The sequence below is a fragment of the Eleutherodactylus coqui genome, chromosome 10 (genome assembly GCF_035609145.1).
Source record: "Eleutherodactylus coqui strain aEleCoq1 chromosome 10, aEleCoq1.hap1, whole genome shotgun sequence".
Classification (NCBI taxonomy): Eukaryota; Metazoa; Chordata; class Amphibia; order Anura; family Eleutherodactylidae; genus Eleutherodactylus; species Eleutherodactylus coqui.
The window spans coordinates 76,167,644-76,186,177 of NC_089846.1; the positions used below are offsets into that span (position 1 = coordinate 76,167,644).

General features: G+C 50.1%; 1 protein-coding gene across 1 annotated transcript in view; it reads left to right on the forward strand.

The window, feature by feature from the left end:
- Positions 1–18,534, forward strand: part of SYNGAP1 (synaptic Ras GTPase activating protein 1) — a 245,394-nt gene that overhangs the window by 144,364 nt on the left and 82,496 nt on the right. The window contains exons 4-6 of the mRNA XM_066581328.1: positions 9,727–9,818; positions 14,089–14,210; positions 17,172–17,325. Of these exons, the coding sequence (XP_066437425.1) occupies positions 9,727–9,818; positions 14,089–14,210; positions 17,172–17,325 (368 nt within the window). The remainder of the gene's footprint in view (positions 1–9,726; positions 9,819–14,088; positions 14,211–17,171; positions 17,326–18,534) is intronic.

Below are 18,534 nucleotides of genomic sequence, written 5' to 3' on the forward strand. Positions count from 1 at the left end.
AGGAGTCTGGTCTTCCAACTATTCTAATGTTTAACTATTTTATGCACAAATGTTATACTTAAAGGGCATGTCCACGATCAGGCTCGGATTCACATGTAGAATTAGTCACTGTGTACATACATTGCATTACCATCCGGTACTGATCCTGAGTTACACCCTGTATTATACTCCAGAGCTGCACTCGCTATTCTGCTGGTGGAGTCACTGTGTACATACATTACTTATCCTGTACTGCTCCTGAGTTACATCCTGTATTATATACTCCAGAGCTGCACTCCCTATTCTGCTGGTGGAGTCACTGTGTACATACATTACTTATCCTATACTGACCCTGAGTGACATCCTGTATTATACTCCAGAGCTGCACTCACTATTCTACTGGTGGAGTCACTGTGTACGTGCATTATTTATCCTGTACTGATCCCGAGTTACGTCCTGTATTATCCTCCAGAGCTGCGCTCACTATTCTGCTGGAGGAGTTACTGTGTACATACATTACTTATCCTGCACTGATCCTGAGTTACATCCTGTATTATACTCCAGAGCTACACTCACTATTCTGCTGGAGGAGTTACTGTGCACATACATTACTTATCCTGCACTGATCCTGAGTTACATCCTGTATTATACCGCAGAGCTGCACTCACTATTATGCTGGTGGAGTCACTGTGTACATACATTACTTATCCTGTACTAATCCTGAGTTACATGCTGTGTTATACTCCATAGCTGCACCCACTATTCTGCTGGTGGAGTCACTGTGTACATACATTACTTATCCTGTTCTGCTCCTGAGTTACATCCTGTATTATACTCCAGAGCTGCACTCACTATTCTGCTGGTGGAGTCACTGTGTACATACATTACTTATCCTGTACTGCTCCTGAGTTACATCTCGTATTATACTACAGAGCTGCATGCAAAATTCTGCAGGCTTCAGTGCTGAAATCAGTAAGAATTCTGTTTGTCCAGTATCTACAGAGGCTATGTTGTAGTGATTGGCTAAGTGGGAACTGTCCCTTTTACATCTCAAACAATACAATAAGAAAAAAAGCTGTCTTCGCTGCATTATAGAAACATGACTAAGCTGTTAGGGGTGTGCCTGTCCACAGCATTGCTGACTGTTACCAATGACAACCAACAGGATTATAATAAAGCTGTAACCCAGGATCAGTAGTATATGCAATGTACACAGTGACTCCACCAGTAGACTAGTGAGTGCAGCTCTGGAGTATAATACTCGATGTAACTCTGGGTTAGTATTGCATAAATAGTGTACATTTGTGTCCCATCTACTGGATTAACACCACTGAAGTGTATAAAATTTTGTTTTAAGCCCACACGGACAGAGATCTTGTCAGCTGAGATATATGTAGTTGTTTCTAGGGTCCTTGTACTGTAGAGGTCCTTTAGTGGAACCTGTCTGGACAGGTAATGCTCTCTGGCTCTTCATTGGGTTGGAAATTAACCTGCAGAGTACCTACATGTAGGTGGCGCTAGAAGGAAGATTTTTTTTTCTTCTGGGGGAAAATTAATTTGCATACCTTTTTGCAGGGAGCATTGCCTGTAACACTCTGTACACCAGCTGGATCTCCACAAGGAGAACCTGTACCTTCCAAGTATCTGACCATCACCTGCTCCAGTGTACTGTGTGCAGCTTTGCCATTCTTCAGTCTGGGAAAGCTGAGTGACAACCCCAGTGGGAGCTGTAATGGTCACCATAATGGTCTTCACCCTGCTGTTCCAGGAACAGACTGGAGGGCCTTACGGAAGAGGACAAATCTGTTGAATGCGGATCTTTTTTGAATTTTGCAAAAACTTCCCTTTAAATCATATATGGAGCGCTCTGTTGTGCATAGCATGCATGATAAGTCCAGGTCTCTTTGGGGGTCTCTAATTATTGCTTCTGGCCTCCTCTCTTGCCAATTTGCCCCCATTTTCTGTGCCCTTCCTGTATAAGTTATTATTGCCTGTCTGTCTCTTATTTCACATGGCTCTCCTAATCATGTCCATGTAGTCTCTCCCTCCATCTTGCACTCTCTCTTTATCCTATAATCTTTCTCTGTCCTGCACTCTCTCTCCCATTCTGCTCTCTCTCCCCCATTCTGCTCTCTCTCCCCCATTCTGCTCTCTCTCCCCCATTCTGCTCTCCCTCCCCCATCCTGCGGTCTCTGTTCCCCATCCTGCGGTCTCTGTTCCCCATCCTGCGGTCTCTCTCCCCCATCCTGCGGTCTCTCTCCCCCATCCTGCGGTCTCTCCCCCATCCCGCGGTCTCTTTCCCCCATTCTGCGGTCTCTTTCCCCCATTCTGCGGTCTCTTTCCCCCATTCTGCGGTCTCTCCCCCATCCTACGGTCTCTCCTCCATCCTATAATCTTTGTCCTGCACTCTCTCCCCCACCCTGCACTCTCTCCCCCACCCTGCACTCTCTCCTCCACCCTGCACTCTCTCCTCCACCCTGCACTTCATCCTCCATCCTATAATCTCTCAGCCGTTCTGCACTCTCTCCTCCATCCTATAAACTCTCTCTGTGCTGCACTCTCTTTTCCATCCTGCACTCCCTCTGCATCCTATAGTCCCTCTTTGTCCTGCACTCTCTTTACTATCCTGCACTTTATCGTCCATTCGATAATCTCTCAGCCATCCTTCACTCTCTCCCTATCCTATAAACTCTCTGTCCTGCACTTTCTCCTCCATCCTGCACTCTGTCCCCCAACCTGCACTCTCTCTCCCCCTTCCTACACTCTCTCCCCCTTCCTGCACTCTCTTCACCATCCTGTACTCTCTCCTTCATCCTGCACTCTCTTCTCCATTCTCTCCCCCCATTCCTGCTCTCTCTCCTTCATCCTGCACTCTCTCCCCCATCCTGCACTGTCTCTCCATCCTATACTCTTTCCTGCACTCTCTCCCCCATCCTGCACTCTCTCCCCCATCCTGCACTCTCTCCCCCATCCTGCACAATCTCCCCCATCCTGCGCTCTCTCATCCATCCTGCACGCTTTCCTTCATTATGCACTCTCTCCTCCATCCTTCACTGTCTCTCTTTCCTGCACTCTCCCCTATCCTGCATTCTCTCTCCCATCTTGCATTGTCTCTCCATTTTATACTCTCTTTCCTGCACTCTCCCCCCCCCCCATTCTGCACTCTCTCCACCTTCCTGCACAATCTTCCCCATCCTGCGCTCTCTCCTCCATCCTGCACGCTTTCCTTCATCCTGCACGCTTTCCTTCATCCTGCACGCTCTCCTTCATCTTGCACGCTCTCCTTCATTCTGCACTCTCCCCTTCATTCTGCACTCTCCCCTTCATTCGGCACTCTCCCCTTCATTCGGCACTCTCCCCTTCATTCTGCACTCTCCCCTTCATTCTGCACTCTCCCCTTCATTCTGCACTCTCCCCTACATTCTGCACTCTCCCCTACATTCTGCACTCTCCCCTTCATTCTGCACTCTCCCCTTCATTCTGCACTCTCCCCTTCATTCTGCACTCTCCCCTTCATTCTGCACTCTCCCCTTCATTCTGCACTCCCCCCTTCATTCTGCACTCCCCCCTTCATTCTGCACTCTCCCCTTCATCCTGCACTGTCTCTCTCCCCCATCCTGCACTGTCTCTCTCCCCCATCCTGCACTGTCTCTCTCCCCCATCCTGCACTGTCTCTCTCCCCCATCCTGCACTGTCTCTCTCCCCCATCCTGCACTGTCTCTCTCCCCCATCCTGCACTGTCTCTCTCCCCCATCCTGCACTGTCTCTCTCCCCCATCCTGCACTGTCTCTCTCCCCCATCCTGCACTGTCTCTCTACCCCATCCTGCACTGTCTCTCTCCCCATCCTGCACTGTCTCTCTCCCCCATCCTGCTGTTTCTCTCCCCCATCCTGCTGTTTCTCTCCCCCATCCTGCTGTTTCTCTCCCCCATCCTGCTGTCTCTCTCCCCCATCCTGCTGTCTCTCTCCCCCATCCTGCTGTCTCTCTCCTCCATCCTGCTGTCTCTCTCCTCTATCCTGCTGTCTCTCTCCCCCATCCTGCTGTCTCTCTCCCCCATCCTGCTGTCTCTCTCCCCCATCCTGCTGTCTCTCTCCCCCATCCTGCTGTCTCTCTCCCCCATCCTGCTGTCTCTCTCCCCCATCCTGCTGTCTCTCTCCCCCATCCTGCTGTCTCTCTCCCCCCATCCTGCACTCTCTCTCCCCCCATCCTGCACTCTCTCTCCCCCCATCCTGCACTCTCTCTCCCCCCATCCTGCACTCTCTCTCCCCCCATCCTGCACTCTCTCTCCCCCCATCCTGCACTCTCTCTCCCCCCATCCTGCACTCTCTCTCCCCCCATCCTGCACTCTCTCTCCCCCCATCCTACACTCTCTCTCCCCCCATCCTGCACTCTCTCTCCCCCCATCCTGCACTCTCTCTCCCCCCATCCTGCACTCTCTCTCCCCCCATCCTGCACTCTCTCTCCCCCCATCCTGCACCCTCCCTCCCCCCATCCTGCACCCTCCCTCCCCCCATCCTGCACTCTCTCTCCCCCCATCCTGCACTCTCTCTCCCCCCATCCTGCACTCTCTCTCCCCCCATCCTGCACTCTCTCTCCCCCCATCCTGCACTCTCTCTCCCCCCATCCTGCACCCTCCCTCCCCCCATCCTGCACCCTCCCTCCCCCCATCCTGCACTCTCCCTCCCCCCATCCTGCACTCTCCCTCCCCCCCATCCTGCACTCTCCCTCCCCCCCATCCTGCACTCTCCCTCCCCCCATCCTGCACTCTCCCTCCCCCCATCCTGCGCTCTCCCTCCCCCATCCTGCACTCTCCCTCCCCCATCCTGCACTCTCCCTCCCCATCCTGCACTCTCCCTCCCCATCCTGCACTCTCCCTCCCCCCATCCTGCACTCTCCCTCCCCCCATCCTGTCCCCCGTCCTGCACCCTCCCTCCCCCCGTCCTGCACCCTCCCTCCCCCCGTCCTGCACCCTCCCTCCCCCCGTCCTGCACCCTCCCTCCCCCCATCCTGCACCCTCCCTCCCCCATCCTGCACTCTCCCTCCCCCATCCTGCACTCTCCCTCCCCCATCCTGCACTCTCCCTCCCCCCCATCCTGCACTCTCCCTCCCCCCCATCCTGCACTCTCCCTCCCCCATCCTGCACTCTCCCTCCCCCCATCCTGCACTCTCCCTCCCCCCATCCTGCACTCTCCCTCCCCCATCCTGCACTCTCCCTCCCCCCATCCTGCACTCTCCCTCCCCCCATCCTGCACTCTCCCTCCCCCCATCCTGTCCCCCGTCCTGCACTCTCTGTCCCCCGTCCTGCACTCTCCTTCGCCCGTCCTGCACTCTCCGTCGCCCGTCCTGCACTCTCCGTCGCCCGTCCTGCACTCTCCGTCCCTCGTCCTGCTCTCTTTCCCTCGTCCTGCTCTCTTTCCCTCATCCTGCTCTCTTTCCCTTATCCTGCACTCTCTGTCCCCATCCTGCACTCTCTGTCCCCATCCTGCACTCTCTGTCCCCATCCTGCACTCTCTGTCCCCATCCTGCACTCTCTGTCCCCATCCTGCACTCTCTGTCCCCATCCTGCACTCTCTGTCCCCATCCTGCACTCTCTGTCCCCATCCTGCACTCTCTGTCCCCATCCTGCACTCTCTGTCCCTCATCCTGCACTCTCCGTCCCTCATCCTGCACTCTCCGTCCCTCATCCTGCACTCTCTGTCCCTCATCCTGCACTCTCCGTCCCTCATCCTGCACTCTCCGTCCCTCATCCTGCTCTCTTTCCCTCATCCTGCTCTCTTTCCCTCATCCTGCTCTCTTTCCCTCATCCTGCACTCTCTGTCCCCCATCCTGCACTCTCTGTCCCCCATCCTGCACTCTCTGTCCCCCATCCTGCACTCTCTGTCCCCCATCCTGCACTCTCTGTCCCCCATCCTGCACACTCTGTCCCCCATCCTTCACTCTCTGTCCCCCATCCTGCACTCTGTCCCCCATCCTGCACTTTCTGTCCCCCATCCTGCACTCTCTGTCCCCCATCCTGCACTCTCTGTCCCCCATCCTGCACTCTCTGTCCCCCATCCTGCACTCTCTGTCCCCCATCCTGCACTCTCTGTCCCCCATCCTGCTCTCTCTGTCCCCCATCCTGCACTCTCTGTCCCCCATCCTGCACTCTCTGTCCCCCATCCTGCACTCTCTGTCCCCCATCCTGCACTCTCCGTCCCCCATCCTGCTCTCTTTCCCTCATCCTGCACTCTCTCCCCCATCCTGTCCTCTCTCTCTCCAATCCTGCAGTCTTTCCCTCATCCTGCATCTCTCCCCCATCCTGCTATTTCTCCCTCCATATGTCAGTCTTTCTCTCTCGTGCAGTCTCTCCTTACATGTATCAGTCTCTCCCTTCATCCTGCACTCTCTCCACCTCGTGTCTCTCTGTTTTGCAGTCTCTCCCCCCACGTGTCAGTTTCTCCCTTCATCCTGCTATCTCTTCCTCAATCCTTCCACCTGTCGGTCTATCTCTATTCTGCAGTCTCTCCCTCTATGTGTCAGTTTGTGTCTTGTGGTCTCTCTCTATCCTGCAGTCTCTTCTTCGGTGTGGCAGTCTCCATCTTGCAGTCTCTCCCTCCATGTGTCAGTCTCTCTCCCCTCTCGCCGTCTCGCTGTGATAGGACGGGGTACGCGCACAGTTGCTTAGTAACAGAGAGGTTTCTCGCTCCACTCTCTTCTCTCTCCTTTTCCCTTCTTTCCTCCCTGTCTTCCGCTCTACCTGTCCGCCGCCCTCACTTCTTCCTCTCTCCTCCTCCATCCCTCTCTCTTTCCCCTCTCCATCTTTTTTCCGGTGTCGTTTGGTTCCTGGCTGTGTGCGTTTTCTTGTTTTCGCCCTCCACCGGCGGCTGTGAAGTAGTTGTCGGTCCCCCCGTGCGTGTCGCTGTGGTAGGAGGGGGCGTGCACACAGTTGCCTGGTTACCACGCTCACAGTGACATCCCTGTGAATACGGAAGGATGCAGCGCTCGCTGGTCCTGGGAGCTGGGTAACGTGGAGGCCTCTTACCCCGCTGCCCTGCATGCCTTCACCACCCTGCCCTGCATGCTCTGCAGACCATCACACCCTGCTCATGTTACACCGTCCAACCTGGACTGTCATCTTTGCCAACCCTGCTTCTGCATGCCCTGCACCGCACTCTGCAGCCTCCTCTCCCATCGCTCTGCACCCCCTCACCCCTCATCCTCTTCCTCACTTGTGTTTGGGGTTCATCATCCACAGCTTGGGCCTAACTCAAGGTCTTGAACATGAAATTTGATGGCATCTGAACGATTCGCTGAGTCTTGAGGTGAGAGAGAAGCCCGGCGTGTTGTACCTGAGTGTGCACACATGTGTGTCCTGCAGAAGAAGTGCGTCTATTCGTGTCTGTACATCTGTGTGTCTTATAGCGGCTCTGCAAACTTCTTGTGGCATTGTGCCCCCTGTCTGAGCTGGCAATGCCCAGGGGAGGGCGGTGGGCTTACAGATGGAGCGGTGTGTACATGTAGTGCCGGTGTGCTCTGCACATACGTGGCCTGTGCCTCTCTACGGCACCTGTATGTTCTGCAGGCTGCATGACTGTGTGGGTGGATTATATACTTGTATAGAATGATTTCACTGCTGTGAGCCGGCGCATTTCAATGTGTCTGTGTGGGCGTCTGCACAGAGCCCTGTGTGTTTTCTATACAGCTTTGTGTGTGTTCCCGTGTGTTACTGTGTGTGTTCTGCTGCCAATGTGTGCCATCTCCTGCTGAGATCTCCTCACATGGGTCTGCATGCCCGGTCCTGTGCACCCATGTGCATGTATGTCGGAGTCCCGCTAGATAGAAGACGAGGATGTGCATTTTATTTATCTTGCAAGACACTTCTTTCCTGTCCCCCCTCCCCTCCTGTGAATCAGTATGCACCAAGGCTTCGGATGTACGGGCCGCTGATTGTCGGAACGCCGCCACATTTAACAAGGCAGCATAGGAAATTACTTCGGAACAGACATGTGTTCAGCAATCTCTGACCTTCATTAAGATGTAATGTTCAGGATGCAGAAGCGAGGCACATTTCCATTTGTTTGCTTTCCTAGGATGCAGTGCAGCTTGTAGTGCCATGAAGTAGCTCCGTCGGGAACTTCTGCCGCCACGCTGGGATATCTGCAGTGGTCCTTCCACTGGGTATAATAGTCAGATATCTGATGTCCAGATTGATTGCTTTCCTGTGCTGTACCCGAACTCTCCGCCATATTTAAAGCAACACTCCAGTTTGGGGACAAAATCCTGTCCTGGGGCAGGAGAGTAAATTACCTGCAGTTGTTCTGCTCTGCCATCCCTCCGATCCACCAGTCTCGGGCCCAATTTTCAACCATCCAAGATGGTTGCAACAATTCTCTCACTACCTAATGCACACTATGCCACTACTTTCTGATTGACCAGTGCTGATCACATGAGCAGCTCTGGCCAATCATAAAGCAGGTATAGCGCATTAGTAGTCTAACGCTACCAGGGTACTGTCTGGAGATTGCATCGGCTATCTTGGATGGCTAAAAATGAGACCCAGAAGCAGCAGAATGGAGAGGCGGCAGAGAAAAACAGCAGGTAGTATACCACCTGACCCCTCTGGTCCCAGGACAGAATTTTGTCCCGAAACTGGAGGATTGCTGTAAAGGTGGTTATGTTCCTGACTTATAAACAAAAAATGGAAGTCAAGATGTCACAACAGATGTTTTAGACTCTGATGCATGTCCTATTTCAACAGCCCACGAATACATGTCCAGTTTTGGGTGGAGAGCTTAAGATACCTCCCATGCTTGGTGGTGATTGTCTTATTCCACCAGGAGTTTCCTTTGGTGGCCGTAGAAGTCAGTTTCACATGACCTTTTGTTTAAAAAAAAGAACTGAGACTGTAGTAAGATGGATGATCTCTGCAAGGTCATCTTTAGTCATGTTATACAGTCACTTATGGCTTCTGTAGAAGGATGAAAACTCTTCGATGGAGCTTCCCACCAGTTGGCGAATACAACTTTGAGGGTAGGTGATGGCTCAAAAGACCAACAAATGTGGACTTTACCAAACTGAGGTGGAAATTTATTTTCAGAGATGACTCTGTAAAGGCATTAAAGCAACCATCTGATTTTAGGACCAAATTCTGTCCCGGGACCAGAGGTGGGATTTATTACCTGCAGTTGTTCTTCTCTGCCATCCCTCCAATGCACAAGTCCTGGGTCCCATTTCCAGCTGTCCAAGATAGCTAAAGTAATTTTTTTAACTACGTAATGCACACTGTACACGGCCCTCTGACTGGCCAGTGCTGATCAAGTGAGCAGTTCTGGCCAATCACAGAGCAGTTATAGTGCATTAGTGGTTTAAGAATGCCAGTGAACTTTGGGGATTAGTTAGTCAGAAGATTGCATCAGCCATCGGGACGGCCAAAAACGAGCCCCAGAACTGGTGGATCAGAGGGTCAGAAGGGAATAACAACTGTAAGTGACATACTGCTCTATCCTCCGGTCACAGGACAGAAGTTTGTTGCTTTAAGATTCTGAATTACAAGCCTCAAGCTGCTAAACCCATGAAATGATTTTACAAGATACAGTAGACTAGTTATAGGAGGTGGAGGACTAGTCTAGAGACAGTACGAGGGTCAGATGTTCTAGGCTGCCTTGATAGAACATCATATGGAGTAACGTTTGCAGATGTTATTTCAGTTTATCACATTCTGGTGCCTAATTATTCATAAAATGTGTCCATCCCTTGTATCCTCGACAGATTATCACATTGCCCGTTCCCGGAGGAAAAGCGTCCCAGGGGGAAAACAGCAGAGCATGGACGCCCCTCCTGCCGCCCCGTTCCGACCGTCGGTAAGTGATTTATAGCTGATTTATACTATTACCTTAGTTCACTCTTCTCTTGTGTTTTGTACATATTGTCCTGGGTCCATTTACTAATTCAGTGGATAGGAGTCTGGTCAGTCAAAACAGTAGCCAGTCTACTATAAGATAACTAGTCAGCCAACAGGATTGGTTTGTGGGTTGTCAACTTTTTGCTATCTGAGCACACCCTATAATTGTACCCTATTAGGGTAAAGTCACAAGTGTCACAAGGGGGATGGAGGGGGAATGAAGCTGCCAGTTACTTAGGATTAGTACAGTGTATTTCTTTAGGTACAGGCCCAAAATGTTGGCCAAATATTTTATCAGGAACTGCAACTACTTGTTCCCTCCCTTTTAAGTGCATTAAGGCCTCCTTTCCACGAACGGATTTCCGCCGCGTAATTCGCGGCGAAAATCCGCTGCGTTGCCCGCAGCTATTAGGTTCTATTGAACCTAATAGCTCAGGGCACACGGTGCGGAATTCCACTGCGGAATTCCGCACCGTGAAATCTCCCGTCCTCACCCGCAGCATGCTCTATTTGCCGCGGGTGTACGCGCTGACGGCTTCCAGTGCAGTCAATGGAAGCCGTCCATTCACGCTATCTCCAGCTGTAACACAGCAGAAGATAGCGTGAAAACGCTTTCCCACCTACCGCTGCTGTGTGATATGACGTGGCCGGCGCGTCACATGACACGGCCGGCTGCGTCATGTGACGCGGCAGCGGTGGGCGGGGAAGCGTCATGCGGGAACGAAACCGCCGGATCCGCTGGTAAGTATAGGGGCTCTGGGGGGCGCCGCGGAATATTCCGCGGCGGAGCCCGTCATGCTCGTGTGCAGCCGGCCTAAAGGTGTGTTTAAAAGTCGCTGATTTGCTGCGGATTCTGGTGCAGATCTGTAGCATATTTGACCCCTTCAATTTAAGTTCAGTTGAAAGTGTAAAATATGCTTTAGATCTGCACCAAAATCTGCAATAGAATCAGCAGCAAAACAGCGATGTGTGAATGCCCGCTAAAGGACTTTTTTAGGGAAATGCTATTGATGACCTATCCACAGGATAGGTCATCAATAGTTGATCAGCTGGGATCCACTGCTCAAGACCCCGGCTGATCAGTAGACTGGACGCCCGCAACACACAGAGGTAGGAGTGGAAGCTGCCGCTCCGACCCTTGTGTAGTGTCCAGAGCTTGTAACTGCAGTTACAAGTGCCAGCCACTACACAGAGGTCAGAGCTAAGTTCTTCCCTTGTGTTGTGGCATTGACAACGGACCTTCAAACAGCTGATCGACCAGGATCCTGGGTGGTGGATCCCAGCCACTAGTTTGCTAATCAGTTAATTCTGCACTTTTCCAGGGATATGCTATTAATGACCTATCCACAGGATAGGTCATCAGTAGTTGATCAGCTGGGATCCACTGCTCAGGACCCTGGCTGATCAGTAGACTGGATGCCCACAACACACAGAGGTAGGAGTGGAAGCTGCCACTCCGACCCTTGTGTAGTGTCTGGAGCTTGTAACTGCAGTTACAAGCGCCAGCCACTACATAGAGGTCAGAGCTAAGTTCTTCCCTTGTGTTGTGGCATCGACAGCGGACCTCCGAACAGCTGATCGACCGGGATCCTGGGCGGTGGACCCCAGCCAATAGTTTGCTAATCAGTTAATTCTGCGCTTTTCTATACCGCACCTTCACACAGGCTGATTCACACTCTGTTAGGGACATATGATCAGTTGTCCACAGTAAGCTGCCATTGGTCGGCTGCACATCTCACGGTTTACATGGGGAGTTGTGCAGCTCACCAGCGAGCATGTGATTAGCTAATGAAAGAGGTTTTGCTTGTTCATCGGCTGATCGGTTTTCCTTTAATGTGTCCCAACGATTCAGGCGATTGGCCTTGCCCAATAATTGGACCATTTACAAGACCCTGAAATGAATGGAGCAGACAGCAATTTCTGTGTGCCCCATTGATATGAATGAAGCGGCACCTCTCAATTCATTTCAATGGGGTAGACCGATAGCCAGGCGGAGCACAGCGCTCCGCCATCTGCCTGCACCATTGAGAGGAGGGGAGCTGCTGCTGTGCATGTGCAACCAGAAGCTGCATTGCCCACTACACTATAGAAAGATCAATATTGGGGGGTAATGGGCTGAACTGGATGGACAGAGGGCTTTTTTCAGCCTTACGTGTTACTGTGTACGTTAATGCATCTTGAACTGTGAGATAGGAGGGGTACAGGTCCCCATTCTCGGGATCGGTGGGGGTTCCAGTGGTCAGACCTCCACCGATCTATCAGTTTTATCCTATCCAGTAAATGGGTAAACAAATTTAAAAAAAAAAGTCTCATCGCTGGAATACCCCTTTAAGAAAGGGCATCAGCTTCTAAATATAAACAAGAATTTTAACTAATCATAAAAGGGGAGATGAATTGGAGCACAAAGCGGGAGATTTATTAAGGCTGGTGTTTCAGTCTAACTAAAGTGAATTCCAGTGAAATGCGCCAAATTTGTTAAAGCGATATTTCCAAATCTGACATATATCACCTATCCACAGGATAGGGGATAAACATCTGGTTAGTGGAGGTCCCGTGTGCCGATCACTTAGGCCTCATGTCCACTAGCTAAATGGAATTGCGGAATCCGCAGCGGATTTTGCCCATAGGGAATCATTGGCCATCCGCGGTCCATTAAATTGATTTTTGCACCCGCGGATGGCATTTTAAAAGAATTGCGTTTTTCATGCTCTATTCTGCCGCGGATTCTGCGCGGATCGGCAACATTGCTATCACATTGATAGCAATGTGTGCGGATATCTGCATGCAAAAAAAAATACCATTTAAAGCAAATCCGCGCGGAATCCGCCGCGGAAATCTGCGGCAGATTCTGCGCAGATTGTATTTTTCGAGTGGACATGAGGCCTTATGGAAGAGAGCCATAGCTCCTCTTCACTTTAATGAGAACTACAGTTACGGCGCTGGGCTAAGCACTTTCCGTAGGCTCTGGCTGAGTGTCCGGTAACCATGGCAGCAATTTCCCATCGCGATATGGAAAGCTGAGGTGGGAATACACCTTTAAGAGGCACATTATGCCTCTTGGACTGTCTTAAAGGCAGAAAATAAAATTTACATAGTAGGCTTAGACTTGTAGTGCTACAATTTTGTGCGATTTTCTGTCCTTCCAAATGATAAAACTGCTGGAAACTTCTCGGCCCCACTCCTGGCTAATATGGCCAAATTTTTTGCCTCTTTTCAAAAGTATCGTGATGGGAGAACAGTCGCAAATATGGTGTGCGGCAAATGTTGCAACTTTCTATGCAAAAAACTGCTGCAAAGCTGTTAACAAATTCCTTAAGAACTGATGGTAGAGCGGAAACGTACAAATATGTAACGTCTTAACGAGGTGTTCCCATCACAGGAACTTAGCCGCTATCTGAAGGAAAGGGGATAAATTGCTGATTTGTGGGGGTTCAATTGCTGGGACCATCACCAATCTAGAGATATCCTCCCCAGTGTGTCACAAAGTCCTGCCAGCGGAGGCGGTGTACGCGTGCCAACGCTACATTTACTTCAAGGGACTGCAAGATCTAGCGGAGCGCTTGAACACTGCTATCTTATTGAAGTGAATGGAGCAGTGGGGTACATGTATGGCACATGCTGCCAGGATTTTGGGACATGCTGGGTCTGAAATCTCGGAATTCATGGGGGTCCCACTGATCAAGTTATCCACTTTCTTACAGATGGGGAATAACTTGCTGCGATGCGAATAACCTTAATTATTATATGTAGAAGACTGTGCTGGCCTCAGCTGTGTGCTCACCCATTACTGCCATCATCATGGGTCACCTGTGTGCCGCCTAGTGAGCCCAAAGTGTGGCTTATAATGCCTGGTGTATAGGACATTTGTACTCTTGTCTTTGGTAATCCTGGAGCTCCATAGGTAATAGGCCTGCCTGCTTTGGATTAGTGGAGCTGTACTTGGTGCAGTTGGCCTGGGCCCTGGTGCTTGAAGGGGTGAGCAGGCTAACAAGTCCTAAGACTTGTTATGGTGGCACATTTGCATCGGGTGCTCCGGTTGGAATGAATAGTAGTTACACTAGTTGGGTCTAACTAGCCATGGTCTTTAGGATAAGGTAAGTGCCGCCATGCTGGAGAGCAGCATAAGGTTAGTCGGCAGCAGTGAAATGAATCTGCCGAGGGGAAAGACACAGAAGAAGCAGAGCGCATGATGTTTGCCTTATCCCTCCACAACTCTTCTCTACATACAGCAGGGATTCCTGAGCCGTCGATTAAAGAGCTCCATAAAAAGGACCAAGAGTCAGCCCAAACTTGACCGAACCAGCAGCTTCCGGCAGATCCTTCCACGCTTCCGGAGCGCTGACCATGACAGGTAGAGTGTCATCCTAACATCTATTGCTCCAGTGCTGTGACATAATGTCTTTAGTCCACAAAATATGGTAAAAGTTACAAAATGTTGTCTGTCGTGTTTTATGTCTCATTCATAGATACCATAGATGAACATGATATAAAAAATTACTGCCTCCCAGGTTATTTCACTGTCCGTGTAATTATACCTACTCTATGATTCATTTATTCATTCAGTGAGGTACAACTTGGATGTTCTGAGCCTTCCACTAGACCACCAGGGACCTCCCATATCACCACATCTAGTGATGTCCATCTATATACATGGCCCCTTTACTAGAGCCCCCAGCCCTCTGACCCCGAAGTGCAGCATAAAGTCACGTGACAAGTTTTCCGTGGATCAGTTTCTGTGTGAATCCACATTAGATGGGAAAATCCAGCGATCGAAGCGACTTCCAACGAGGCCGGCCATCGGTGCTAAACTAGCCGGGGTCTCACTGTCAACCGCGGGGGGTTTTCTCATGTAACGATGTAGAGAGTATACCGAAAATGGCGCGAACGAGAAAAACATCCAGTGAAAGAGGATCCTGTGGACAGAAACAACTCATCACTGAAAGGGGACAGAGGAGGATGTCAGGAATCATTCTGACCAACAGGCTGCACAGTCAGCTGAATCCAACGCTGGGGCCCCCATTAACATGCCTAAACACACAACTCGCCGTTCCTTAGCACGGATGGCATAACAGCTGACGACCAGTTCCAGCGCCATTGTGTCTAAGAGAAACAGAAAGACAAGACTCCAGCGGGCAAAAGAGCGCAAAATTTGGATGGATGCAGATTTCTGTTGCTAATGGGAGGGCAGAATTTGGCGCAAGCAGCATGAATCCATGACCCCTTCCTGTCAGCCGGTCAGAACATGTCAGCACTGCCATCCAATCTGCAACAACTACAAGAAGCTTCCTGTCCGCAGGGGCCGATATTCCTATGGAACCATTTCATCACCTTGTGGGATCTACACCACGAGGAATTACTGCGGACCTAAAGACCAAAGGAGTCCAATGCTGCTAGATGGGGGGCTAATAAAGGGTCCGTTCAGTGCTCATTATGATTTGATCATGTATCCGATATATTGATCCTCCTTTTACATTACTGTTCTGTTATCATTCTGCCCCCTTATTTGGCGGCCCTGGCATTGAGCCTGACTGTGATTATTATTTCTGCCGCTCGTATAGCTACTGGACTGTCTGTTCCGTCTTTCATTCCTTCCAGGTGTCGCTCTCTATATTAGTCTTTGTCCTTATGTTTCCTCTGGTTCTTTCTTACACCTCCAGCAGATATTAGAATATTTCCTTGTCTTTTCCTTCTGCTGTATTGTATCATCTGCTCCCCAGATATATTCCCCCATGCTCTTCTCTATGTATTTAATTCCTACAGTGCACACATATTCCGAAGCGTAGCACACAGATTGTCATCACTCACCATCTAAACTCCATATTAACCTGATATGGAATAATGGGCCTCGTTTATCATAACAGCAAGACTCTCCTTGTTGCCCATACTAACCAATCACAGCACAGCTTTGCTTTTACCACAGCAATATAAAAAATGAAAGCTGAGCTCTGATTGGTTGCTGTGGGCAATATGGACCTTCTTACGGTTTACCCAGTTTTGATAAATGAGGCCCAGTGTATTTTTGGTCTGCACACAAATATGAGAACATACAAACTCCATACAGATGTTGCCTTGGTCAGATTCGAACCCAGGACCCCAGTAAGGAGCTGTTCTCACAGGGTTTGGGCTATGCTGTAGGATTCCCCCTGGGGATATCCCGTCACAGCTGCCAAAAATGGCAAACCCTAAAGAAAAACTAACGGAACCATTAACTATCATTAATGAAATGCGGACCATTTTGGTGTCCATTTGACAGGGTTTCCATTCATTTCCGTTATATTTGAAGTAAAGAACAGCGCAGTTGACTGTATATTATGCAAAGCTTGGCAAATGGGCAACAAAATGGTGTCTTTTTCACTAATGACAGTGAATAGTTGAGTCTGTTTCTGTTAGGGGGTTCCATCATAATGCGGTTATTGGCACCTAGATGGGATTCCACAGCGTGCTGGAAACTGAAAGGGAGGAGACACAGATTAGATGTTAGACAGTCAGGGTGATCAATGAGTGGAACAGGTTACCACGGGAGGTGGTTAGTTCTCCTTCAAAGGAAGGCTGCATAGACATCTGTCTGGTGTTATTTATTGAATCTTGCACTGAACATGGGGTTGGAGCTGATGATTCCGGAGGTCTCTTCCAACTCTACCAGTCTAGGATTCTATGTGCTATTATCTTCCATCCCTATCTCCGTCCTCAGCCTTGTTCCCGCATATTGTCTTCTATCCCTGTCTCCGTCCTCAGCCTTGTTCCCTCATTACTTTCCATCCCTATCTCCGTCCTCAGCCTTGTTTCCTCATATTGTCTTCTATCCCTAACTCTGTCGCTGTCACGATCCTTCATGCTCTCTTCTCTTGCCTTATCTATCCTCCGCTATTTTCCCCAATACCGTATCTTATGGACTAACCATTCACATCTATGTTCTCCTCTTCTGCTCCTGACTCCCATTTGGTGCCATTTGGACGTTTGACGCACATCTTTTCTGCACATCCTGCTTTCTGGTGAATGGCAAGCTCCTGTTCCCACAGCTCTGGGCAGTGTGTGCACATCACGTGCAGCTAAAATAAGATGCCCTCCTAGGAGATGCTATTTTGTAGGAACACTTTGGACACTTTTCAAACATTGCACGTACACCTGACTACCTACCCGGCCTGTGGGGCATCCATTCAGTAACTGCATTAATGCTGGTGAACTTCTCCTGGAGTGCTAGCATACAGCTTGGTTATAAATGCTCTGCTGGCGGCACCAATCATTACATTCATGCATGTTGTTTGTATGATGCATGTCCTCTCCTAGACGTCTCCTGTTCTGTAATCCACAGGGCACGGCTCATGCAGGCTTTTAAAGAGTCGCACTCCCACGAGTCCTTGCTCAGTCCTAGCAGCGCGGCGGAGGCTTTGGATTTGAATTTGGATGAAGACTCGGTGGTGAAGCCCGTGCACAGCAGCATCCTGGGACAAGAATTTTGCTTTGAGGTGAGAGCTGCGCTAATGACCAACTACTTTCTGGCTCCTTTAATCCTCTCCAATCCACTGTCTGACGTCTAAAGACATTATGATTTAAGGCTGTAGGGCTTTGATGTTGGAAGACATCTATCGGGGTTCTCTTACTGTATATTGCCAGCCTCTCTGCTGTCGGAGCCTATCCAACGTGTCACCTCATGCAGTACTGGCTTTAGCCAGCATATAGCGCTGTTGTATAACAGTAGAAAAAGAGTAAGTTCCCTAGGAAAACCAGGATACAAATTGGATTGGAAAGGTTTAATGGCTGCCTTGATGGTGAAGGGGTGCAGGTCCTTAGACATATTTTGCCATTGCTGCCTGAGGGTTGGGGTGCAGCATTTTAGTGGTTGCTTCTACCCCAAGGCCTTGTTCACACAGTGATTTTGCTGTGGAATCTGTGAGAAATCCTAGGCAAAATCTGCATCCAAATGTGTCCTATTTATTTCAATGAGACTCTACTGTGTGGGAAAAAAGCCACAAGTCCCTTATGGATGCAGATTCTGCATTTGGGAAATCCAAACCTGGATTTTTCCCTTTGAACTGGACATTCAGGTCTGTGGAAGCTTCATATTCAAATCTGCAGCTTGGCGCTAAATGACAAGGTTCCCATGTGGATGGGCCTTGTAAACTGTGGCAGATCCATGTAGAAACCATCTAATTTATAACTTGAGAACAAGCTAGTAGCTTCTGTAGAGCAGCCATAATATGATCAAAGGGAACTCCACCCTTCAGTCGGGTCACCGAGTTTACTAGTGGAACAATCGAGGACTGTGGAAACATATGCAGGCAGTCCTGGGGACTGAAACATTATCCCAGGGCGGTCTGTGCAGTAAGTCTGCTGTTAGTCCTCTTCAGGTGGCCATACGTTCCATACGTATGCTGGCTGTGTATTTCACGGGTGGCACACAGACCTGTTATAGCATATGAGACTATTCACATGGGTAACTTTTCACATGGACCCAAATAATTGCTGCATTATCCTATTCTGTATCATGGATGAGGATAGAACATGCAATGTGCAGGGTACATGGGGAACGGACGGGTGCCGCGGTGCTGTCCAATGCCAGCTTCTCCCAAGGTTCTTGGGCACAATTTGCAGACGGCCGTCTGAATGTGACCTAAGGGCAGCCTACGTCATACAGAAAATAACTGCAAAATTTTTAAAAAATGACAAAAAAGTGA